Below are 10,845 nucleotides of genomic sequence, written 5' to 3' on the forward strand. Positions count from 1 at the left end.
CCAATTTAAAAAATGTAGAAGTGGGCTATAAAAAAATGTAGAAATGGGCTAATAAAGTGGCCCTGTGGACTCCATCCCCACCATCCATATGGTGACAGGGAAGAACTGACTGTTGCAAGTTATCTTCTGGCCTCCACATGTGTGTCATGGCACATGCATGCCCAGACATGTAAACAGAATAAGTGAAAGATGAAATGTGTATTTCTCAGTAATCAATTGAGCCCATAAAGCAAACTTATTTTTTTATTCAGTATGAAAAACAAAGTCTTGCCACAAAGGGGTGTGTGAATATTCCTATTCTTGTACTCATCTGTTACCTCTTAGCAGATGATGAGGGAGAGGAGCTAGTTCCATAGGATAGTTTATATGTGATTAAGCAATTTTATTACATAGACCAACTTTTAAATCTACACAAAACTTAAAAGTATGTAATTCTGAATAGATAATACTGTGCAATATAAACCAGATCAGAATGATGCCAATTCTCCAAATCTCACATGGCAATATCAACCAGATATCCACGTGACAGGCTCCATGAGTAATGGTTTGCTATAGTGGGGGAATAGATTTTATATGGCAGCCGAGCAGTTTTATGACATTTAGTAATAGCCATTTTGGGAATAAGACAGAAAGGCTATGCCTCACTGTGCCGGGGAGATGGATGAGAAGCTACCTTACAGTTGCCTCACAAAATAGGAAGGCAGATGAAGACCACTGTTCATCCCATGTCTGCCATCAGCATCCTGCATTGAGCTTCCCTTTCCGTTTGTGTGGCGGTGTATAAGGTCACCAACATACAACTGCTGGAACAATACCCCTTCATACAAAAGTTTTAAAAATTTATTTTTATCTTATGTGTATGGGTATTTTGTACACATGTGTGCCTGTAGATGTGCATGTGGTAGCCTTTAGGTCCCCTGAAACTGGTATTTGAAAAAAAAAAATAAGCAAGAAAAAATGTTCCTTGTTACTGCAAGTACCTTATGAGCATCATTTTGAATGACTAATTTTCAGTGAGTATACAGACCTTAATTTACAGAACACTAGCCAAATGGTAGTTTATCACTCTTTGATAAACTCTTTCAAAAATACAGGTGATGGAGAATTGTAGGTGTAACTCAGTGGCAGAGTATTTACCTGACATATGCAGGGCCTTGAGTTCTATCCCTAGCACTACAAAAACAAAAATAAAAGATAATGGTCTTTTTTAAAACTAAATGTCATTTATGTTGTGCTGTGCTGTTTTCAAAAATAGAAGATAATTCTTGCTAAGAGCTGCATATGCCAGACTAGCTGACCTTTGAGCTTCCCAGCATTCTCCAGCTTGACTTAGACCTGCTGGGATTCCAGATGTATGCCCCTGCATCCACCTCTGCTTTGGTTCTAGGGATCCAAACTTCAGTCCTCATGATCGCATACGTGTCAACTTAAGCAGAGCACAGACATGCCCTTTAAAAATTAACCTACATGCGTGCGGTGCTTCTTATTTTTTTGAGGGGCTGATTGTATTTCTGTGTAACCTGCATAACCCAAGGCTCCTGTCTATTCTTTTTTGTTCAGGATCTCCTTTGTTTTACATATTTAGGAGTCATTGTGTTGGGTTTCCTTTATGGGGCAGGAGTTGGTATTAGGATTGTTCTTAGGGCCTTGTACATGATGGGCAGGCCTTCCACCAAGGGCCTGCAGCCCCTGTCTTCTGTATTGTTTACCTCTTCCATTCTTGTTTCCTTCAGCCAACATCCTTTCCTCCCAAAATGAATAGTGTTGTTTTGGGCAGTGTCATATATCTGCTGATGATATTTGAACTTATATAAAGATGATACAAATAAATGAAAGCAGTGCAGATAGTATAGTATGTACTATAGTATAGTGCAGTCTACAGAAATCATGATCAAGAGATCGAGAGGATTCCAGTCTTATCTCATTTGAGTCATTGTTTCTCTTATTCATGTGGAGGCTGGATTGGATTGCTGTGATTCCTCAAGCTCCATGCCAGTGATTTTTTTTCCCCCCTGTGACACTTAAAGGTTGTGCCTGGCTAGAGAGTGAAAAACCCACAGGTCAAGGTTATTAACTTGGATTCCAGAGTTGGCACTAATATTGAGCCATTATATTGGTTGTTTTCTTTTATTAGGTCACCAACCATCCAGAACCAGTCTCTCAGTCATTAACACCTCAGCAGCAGCAGCCACAGTACAACCTTCCAGAACGAGAGAAACAACTACTTTTCACAGAGTATAATTTTGAAGATCTCAGTGCCTCATTTCGGAGTCTTTATAAGTCAGTTTTTGAGCAGTCACTTAGTCAACAAGGTAAGCTTTTTTTTTTAAAGTCCTTTTTTGGTAACATGAATGTTTTAATTTCACAGACCATCTCTTAGACCTGCTAATTTTAGAAAGTTATGATGAGGTTTAGGAGGGATTATATTATGCCACTTTTGACTTACTGAGCTGTGTATATTTATGTTGTGACAAAGGAAAAACTAATATCAACCTGCATACAGATTTTACTTGAGTATGAGGGCATTCTGGAGCATTGTACTGAAGAATTCTCACACCACATCTGTGGCACACAGGGTGTTTGAATATATGGGCCTTGTTTCTGTTCTGATGGCATTAGATAACCACTGGAGTTTAATAGCACCAAGTTTGTGGTTTGTTTATGGCACCTTTAAAAAAATTTGCATGTGTATATGTGAATGTGGATTCCCTTACATATGCCTTGCTCTGTGAGTAACACTGCTGCAAGTGTCCTAAGACAGAAGGGAATCTGACCATAAATGATCTTACTCTGTTTTCAGGTTTAATGAGCATCCCTTCGGAATCTTCCCAACAGTCCCACACTTCATGTTCCTATCAACACTCTCCTAGCAGTACAGTGACCTCTCACCCACACAGCAACCAAAGCAGCCTGCCCAACAATCATAGTGGCCTCAGTGCCACAAGTAGTAATTCGGTTGCACAGGTCTCACTGTCCCACCCCCAGATGCACCCCCAGCCCTCTCCACATACACCTCATAGACCGCATGGTTTACCACAGCACCCACAGCGTCCCCAGCACCCAGCGCCACACCCACAGCAACACAGCCAGCTACAGCCATCTCACTCCCAGCACCCCCCTCCACATCAGCACATACAACACCATCCAAACCATCAGCATCAGACATTAGCACATCAGCCACCACCACCCCCTCAACAGGTGTCCTGTAATTCTGGTAAGTTTTCTGTGCTTTTGTTGGAATAACTGTGAATTAGGTCTGCCCTTTATTATTTGTGTCTCCTGTAGTATTTACTACTGAAACACTGTTTACTTGTTTAATTTTTTTCTTACTATGTTTCATTCACTCCTTGGGTGATCTGAAGATTTCCTTGATTAAAATGCGTTAGAGACATAGGCAAACTTAGCCTTCCTTATAGTTTTAAATTCTCATACTGCCCAGGCACTGCTTCTAGTGATATGAAAGAATGAAATGCATGATCTGTTTGCAGCCTTGCAAACTCACTGTGTGAGTTTAAAAGAAATAGCACAAGTTATGCCATAAAGGATTGCATTTGAATCCTCAATATGGCTCTGTGACTTTGAGTAAAATACTTGTTTTTGGGTTTTGGTTGGTTGGTTTTTGGTTTTTTTGGGGGGCGGGGGGGAGTTTCTCAGCAGGTTGTCTGAGCGTCTCAAACCTGTGATTTAACTTTTAGTAAAACAAAAAAATTTGAATGAGTATTTTAAAAATCATAAAAATACTTTTTAAATTTTTATTTGGCTTTAATGGTTGGTTTTGTTTTCCTAGTAATAATTATAAGTAGATTCTATAATAGAATTGAAATTTTTCTGCCATAATGGAATATTTTCTAAACATTTTGCAGTTAATTTTTAGATACATGCCTTAAGAAAGTTGTAAAGTAGAATTAAAATTTTCAGGGACAAAGCAGATGATATAGCATGCCTTATCTATATCATTATAGTCTTAAGAAACTGTTCTTTGTACGTTCTGATGGAATGGTTAATGAACAGACAGATTAGGTGGTTTTGAGGAAATAGAAGTTTGGTACCAGGGAAAGAAAGTCCAGTTGGAATTGAAACAGTTGGTGATGCACCTTGCTTAGGCTTCTTTGCACCATATAGAGAAAAGGCATCCCTAGGGAATCAGGAGTAATAACAGTGGCTCTCATAATAATTCATTCCTGTGAATTATACATCCCATGTGTGTGAGGTAGGATGAAACATTTTTTTTTAACCATTGTGTATTAGACAACCAAGATACATTGTTGTTATCCCAAATCAAGTAAAACTTAGCACATTTTATAGATAGGAAAAGCATAACTCCAATGAGCTGAAGCAGTTTGCATAAGATCACACTGCCAATCGGTGGTAGAAATTGAGATTCATGACCTGACTTTTGATTCCCATAACCCTAATGCTAACCTGTCCTAGCGTTAACAGTATTGTCAACATTACTTTTTAGGTGTTTCAAGTGATTGGTATGCAACACTCGATATGCTGAAGGAAAGCTGTCGAATTGCCAGCAGTGTTAACTGGTCAGATGTAGACCTTTCACAGTTCCAAGGTAAAGATTGGTTCTTTTCACATAGAACCAATTTATCATGATTTTTTTTTTCCTGGAACTCTTTTTCTTTATAGTTCAAATCACTATCCCCTGCCAGGTGTGTTGGTAGGCACCTGCTCTTCTAGCACTTGGTAAGCTTGAGATTGAAGGATTGCCGAGAGTGAACCAGCTATTGACTAGATAGTAAATATTCCTCCAGCCAGAGATACATAACAAGGTTTTGCCCCCCTCCCCACCCCCAGAGAGAGAGAGAAGGGGGGAGGGTAGAAGCATCATTTTATTTAAAGACATGGTTTTTGTAATGGTGTGGGTTTTTTTTAATATTTAAAGATTTATTTAGTTATGTATATGAATACATTGTAGTTGCCTTCAGACATAACAGAAGAGGGCATTGGATCCCATTACAGATGGTTATAAGCTACTATGTGGTTTCTGGGAATTGAACTTAGAACCTTTGGAAGAGTAGTCAGTGCTCTTAACAGCTGAGCCATCTCTCCAGCCCAATGGTAGTGTTCTTAAAGGACACATAAGAATTTCTAATAAATTGGCAATTGATAATAGGAAACCATTACATATAAGAATCCTGCTAGAATAATGGCCATGTTTAAAGAATCAGGTTTGGCATAGTCTGTCTCCCTGCCTTGTCCCTTGTGTGATTGTAAGTAGAGTTGCATTTTGAGACCATAGGACAATCACAAGTGTTGTTCCCAGTTGCTGTCCACCTTTTACTTTTAAACTTTTTTTCTATTATGTATGTGTCTGGTATGTGTATGAAGATTGCTGACATACGTGTGCATGCACATGCATACAGCTCAAAGGAGTCAGTTAATGTCCTTTTACTATGGACTCTTAAGGTTTGAATTCAGATCATCAAGTTCAAACAAGCACTTTTACCAGCTGAACCATCTGTGCCTAATTTATGTTTTGTGTGCTATGTGTGGGTATGCTTACACGTGTGCAGGTCAGGGGTTGAGGTCTATTCCTCTGTGGTTTCTCCACCGTATTTTTGAGACAGTCTTTCACTGACCCTTATGCCCACTGTTTTGACTTCAAATGGCTAGCCTCTGGTGATCCTCCTCGTGTATTGTGTCCTTCGTGTTTTTCCATCTCCTGTTTGTATTCTTTCTCCTGCCCCACCCTCACCTTCTCAGTGCTTGGCTTACAGGCAGGTGCCACAGTTGTTGGCATTTAATCAGGTAATAGGGATCCAAACTCAGACCCTCATATACCTGTGCCCCCTCTTTTGAGACAGGGTCTTACACTAGCCTAGAACTTACCAAGAAGCCTAGGCTGGCTGGCCGGCCAGTGTGTCCTTAAGAATCTGTCTTATCGTCCCCCAAACACCAAAAGTACATGTATGCCACTGAATACGACAAACCCGTTTTGTAACACACAGGTTTGAGGGGTTGAGGTCTCAGGTCTCAGCACACCATATACTCTGCCACGAGTGAGCAGAGACGGAGGGTTGAGCAGGCTTGTACTGGCATTTGTCTTGCAGTGTTAGTCCTGCTCACTGTGTTTCACATGCTTTCCTTGTAGGTCTGATGGAGAGTATGAGGCAGGCGGATCTCAAGAACTGGTCATTAGATCAGGTTCAGTTCGCTGATCTCTGTTCCTCTCTTAATCAGTTCTTCACACAGACTGGCCTTATCCACTCGCAGAGTAGTGTTCAGCAGAACGTCTGTCATGGTGCCATGCACCCAGCAAAGCCTTCCCAACACATCGGGGCAGGTATGGGCTTAAACTTCCATGAGCTCACTGTCACAGGTGATAGATAGGCAGTGTGATGTGTCACTCAGGGTGACATTTATGTACATTGTGTTGTTTTAAAGAAATGAGTGGTGGTGAATGATATGGAAAGTATGTCTTTAAAATGTGGGGGCAAAAGGCTATTTTCTTGTGATTTGTGTGAATTATTTACTATTATCCTTTGTGATCCTTAACTTTTTATAGTTATTAAACAAGTCTCTTAAGAGATACTTGGGTTTTTTTTTTTAACGGTTATAAAATTATTTCACTTTAAATTTGTTGATTTAGAGTAAAAATCAAAATGTTAACATCATTTAAGGACATTAAAATGAAAAGTTTAAGGTCTACTTGAACGCATATAATGAATGGCAAGTTGTCATTGTGCTGGCTCTGTGCTCTGAGAGGGCATAGAAAAATGAGAAATTGTGGTGTATCGTCCCCCTGTCCTCCACCCCCCATCTTGTCTCCTGTGGAAATAAAAGTGTGATTAAAATTTCAGCAACTTATCTTGGAGTTAATGACCTGGGACTTAGAGTCTGCTCCTGCTCCTGTCAAGTTTCTTCTCTTTTTTCCCCTATATGTGAGTTGAGGGGTTGTTGGGCGAGGTCATCTCTGAGGCCATCTTAAGCCTGTCTGGGCACAGGTCTAGCTTTCCTATGGCTTAGTAAAAACTTGGGAGCAGCCAAATCCAGTGTGCTTTACCTTGTTAGTGGTGGGGAGCAGTTTTCTTCCCTTCTTAGGAAACATGGAGGTACTTTTTAGTTTCATTGCATTGGTTGCATTCAAGTGCAATTTATGTGATACACTAGCATTCTAGGAACACGGTCTTCTTAAAACTTGAGTTCACTCACATGGACAGTCAGGGACAGTTGAGGGCAGTAGCAAGATGGGCAGCAGCAGCACAAGAGCTTGTGAGCAGGGACATGTGGATTCTAAGTCCTGACACTGCCAAAGCTGTGCCCTTTGGCAAGCTTTTGAGTTTCCTTTGAATTCTGTAAAAAAGAAGAGGTGATTTCCAGTCTGCCCTTCTATGTGGGTAGTGGGAGGGTCAAGTGACGTCATGGATGTGGAAATAATTTGAACTATAATGAAGTGATGTCCTTGCATATGAGCTTATGCCAGTGTGCTCAGAACCTAGCATAGCACCTTGTACCAGAAGCCAACTGCATGTCAGAAGGAATAGTTTTCTTTCCTTATTATCTCCGTGGCTTCAACCATTAAGATTCTAGTGCTTGCTTTGTTTTGATCATAGTGGTAACTTGTTTTCTCTTTGTGTTTTTTAACTTGATCAGGAAATTTGTACCTAGATTCCAGGCAAAGTCTCCCTCCCTCAGTGATGCCACCCCCTGGTTATCCTCATATTCCACAGGCGCTCAACACTCCAGGAACTACGATGGCAGGTAATGTCTGTGTAGTATTTTTGGAACCTAGAGTTTTAATACTGGAAAGCTTGGATGTCCTGCCGTAAATGAGGCTGCTTTGGGAGGGCGTGAACTTTCTTTATGTCCTGGGTTGCAGAGTATCTTTGAGGTTTTTTTTTTACTTTGACAGACTTAGTGAAGCTTTTTTGGGCCTGTATTGATTAGCTTCTGAGAATACTGTTCTATTGGTTTCAAAGATCTAATCTACCTATTTCCAGGCTAAAGATATGGTAATTTGTAAGTAGCCAGGAGACCAGTGCATGCTGCTAGAACTGGTAGGAGTCTTAAGGATCACCTAGAGGAGGAATCGATCGGGTCAGGAGAGAGAAGCTGGCTTGAACTCCTCTCTGGGAAAAAGACAGACAGTAAGTAGTAGTGATTTGCCAGGGAGGATGTGTGAGACCTGGAGAGACCTGTGTGCCAGGCAGTGGGGAAGGGACTGAACAGAGTGCTGCGTCATTGGGTGAAGTGGAAGGAATGTGTCTGCTGTTACAACTCCTTCCTCACCCCACTAGTGATTTGCAGGTACCAAGGTGCAGTGGCTCGAGCTCAAGCCTGATTGCCTGTCTCCTTCCTGCCTGACACAGTGAGGGGTTGATCTTTTTCTTAAAGACACGTCACCATTTCTGATATAGTGTAATATACTGAAAACCATAAGATAGGTTAAAGGATTCTTGAGAAAAATAACTAGCAGGTAGCTTGGAGTTTTATTTTTACAGTACAAACAACAATGATCCTATAAATATTTTATAGCATTTCAAAGGATATGATTAAATTCTAATAAAAGGACTGCTGTTAGTAAATTCTTTTATGACCCAGTCTAACTTCAGTCGTACACCAATGGCTTTTTTTTTTTTTTTTTAAGTTAAAATTTTTTAGGTGTATGGGTATTTTTCCTGAGTGTGTGACTGTTACCAAAGGAGGTCTGAAGTGAGCATAAGGTCCTCTGGACCTGGAGTAATAGGCCACCATTTGGTTTCTGGTGACTCAACCAGTACTCTTAACAGCTGAGCCGTCACTCCAACCCTCTGATAGCATTCTTGATTGATGTTATATTGAAAACACATTAAAGCAGAGCAAACTAGGGAAATGGTTGTCAGCATTTTCTCTTGTGCCTTCCTTACTGCAGGTTAATAAAATGAAAGCTTTTAGAGTCTGGTAGACTGCGTTTACATTTTGGGTTTTGGGGTTTTGTTTGTCTTTTGAGTCAGTGTGAGTAGTCCAGACTGGCCTTGATCCACGATCCTCTTGCCTGCCTGTCTCCTGCGTGGTTAGGGTTTAGGTTACATGCATGTATCATTATACCTGTAGTGTCGTTCAACTTCTTTAACCCTATTCTCCCTACCATAAAATAAGGACCAGAAGAACCACATTGTTGGAGGACTTGAGGTGGATTCCAGGCAGTGTGCTTACGACTTGCACACAGGAGACAAGCTCTCAGCCTGCTTGGTCTCTTCCTGACTTCCTGCCCAGCTCACTGCTCACTACCTCCTCCTTTCCAGGTCATCACGGAGCCATGAACCAGCAGCACATGATGCCTTCCCAAGCCTTCCCAATGCGGCGCCCTCTGCCTCCAGATGACATCCAGGATGACTTTGATTGGGATTCAATAGTGTAGGCTTGTTTCTGCAAGACAGCAGACTCCAGCATCCTTTTTGTTCAGTGAAAGGACGGATTAGAGGCCGGTTGAGAAAACAAAGCAATGTTACCAGTGCTATCTAAATTCCTTTTGAAGACAATCAGAGATTCTAGCTGGGTAACTTACTGCTTTTATCCAACCCAAGCAAGAACTACATGTTTGTCTCCCTGCCAGTACCCTCTGTAGCTCCTAACTGTTGTGATTTGGACAGCTTTTTGCATATTTGTGTCAGTTTGATGTTGACCACAAGTGCCAGACTGATTTTTCAGACAGAGCCTATTTTGCTGCGAGCAGTTTATAGATACATATGTGTAAATATGTGTACAAATATTACTGAAAGGCTTCAAGTTTTTTCTAATTGGATTATTGTATCTTGAAAAGAAAGTTACTGTCAGTTTTTATTCCTAGTTAGGCCATTTTCTGCAGGATGCTTTCAGATGATACAGAGAGCTGAAAGGAAATCAGATTTTTCAAAGCCCAGTTTCCTTTATTTAATCCTCAGAAATAGGAGTAATCATGAATCCACCGAGTAAGTCAAAGAATCTGGAGTTGGTACTCTCAACAGTGCAGAGGGCCGTTGTTCCTGAGCAAGCTTGTCACTTGTCACGCAGGGTGTTGTAGGGAGTGTGTTGTACCTGTCAGTGTGATTCCTCAGCTGCATCTTGGCAGCTCTGAAATGTGTGGGCTGACTGAAACTTCAAACAAACCAATGTCTCCATAGTCGCTTATGTATTTATTATTCAAAAGTGTTATTTTAATATTTATTGCTACTTCGTGTGAATGCACAGTTCTGTTGGATTCACTAGGGAGGGATTTGTCTGAAAGCATGGTTATTTTTCTGGATAAAGTTTACAGACAAAGACAATCAGAAGCATTGGTCCTTCTCTTTATCATCACTCCTTACCGGGTGAGTGTGCTTCCTGTCTTGCTTAGCCTTCCTGCTGGGGGAGACTTAATAGCTACATAGGAATTTCCTGGAATTTGAATCAGTCTATTTAGGCAGCAAAATACAGAGACTGGGTTTATGCAGCAGTGTCCTTGCTGTTGTTGGTAACGCTAGCAGGGGCTGTATGCAGCTCCAGAGTCTTATCTGCTTCAGTCTTGAGTGCCGTGACTGACTGTGTGACCTGCTGTTGGGTCTTTGTGTCCCCAACATGAAGCACCTCAGAGCTTTGATCAGTTGCTTTGTTTTGTGTCATGTCACAGCTTGCATGGGTTGACTGTGTTGATTTTGTAATGAAAGTAAAGAAAGGAGGTTCTCCTCCCCACAGTGAATGGATCATTAATGGGTTCTTTACATAGAGGGGGAAATCCATTTTAATGAGGAAATAGATTCTGTCAAATCAAGAAGAAATAACTGGCCACCAGTTGCTTGTTAGTGTCTCTGGGCTAAGCAATGCTTAATCACATTGAGTGATCCTCAGTGAGTCTGTGGATGAGTAATCTCTACTTGAACAAAGGTTTGTGTGTGT

General features: G+C 41.0%; 1 protein-coding gene across 3 annotated transcripts in view; it reads left to right on the top strand.

The window, feature by feature from the left end:
* The window catches only part of Foxj3 (forkhead box J3), an 88,338-nt gene extending 78,407 nt beyond the window's left edge, over positions 1-9,931 (top strand). For all 3 annotated transcript variants that reach the window (XM_021200546.1, XM_029539773.1, XM_029539774.1), the window contains 6 exons: positions 2,135-2,312; positions 2,801-3,214; positions 4,463-4,564; positions 6,104-6,295; positions 7,606-7,713; positions 9,237-9,931. In XM_021200546.1, coding sequence (XP_021056205.1) covers positions 2,135-2,312; positions 2,801-3,214; positions 4,463-4,564; positions 6,104-6,295; positions 7,606-7,713; positions 9,237-9,352 — 1,110 coding nt within the window. In that variant the 3' untranslated portion in view covers positions 9,353-9,931. The remainder of the gene's footprint in view (positions 1-2,134; positions 2,313-2,800; positions 3,215-4,462; positions 4,565-6,103; positions 6,296-7,605; positions 7,714-9,236) is intronic.
* The last annotated feature ends 914 nt before the right edge of the window (positions 9,932-10,845 follow it).

The sequence above is a fragment of the Mus pahari genome, chromosome 6 (genome assembly GCF_900095145.1).
Source record: "Mus pahari chromosome 6, PAHARI_EIJ_v1.1, whole genome shotgun sequence".
Taxonomy (NCBI): domain Eukaryota; kingdom Metazoa; phylum Chordata; class Mammalia; order Rodentia; family Muridae; genus Mus; species Mus pahari.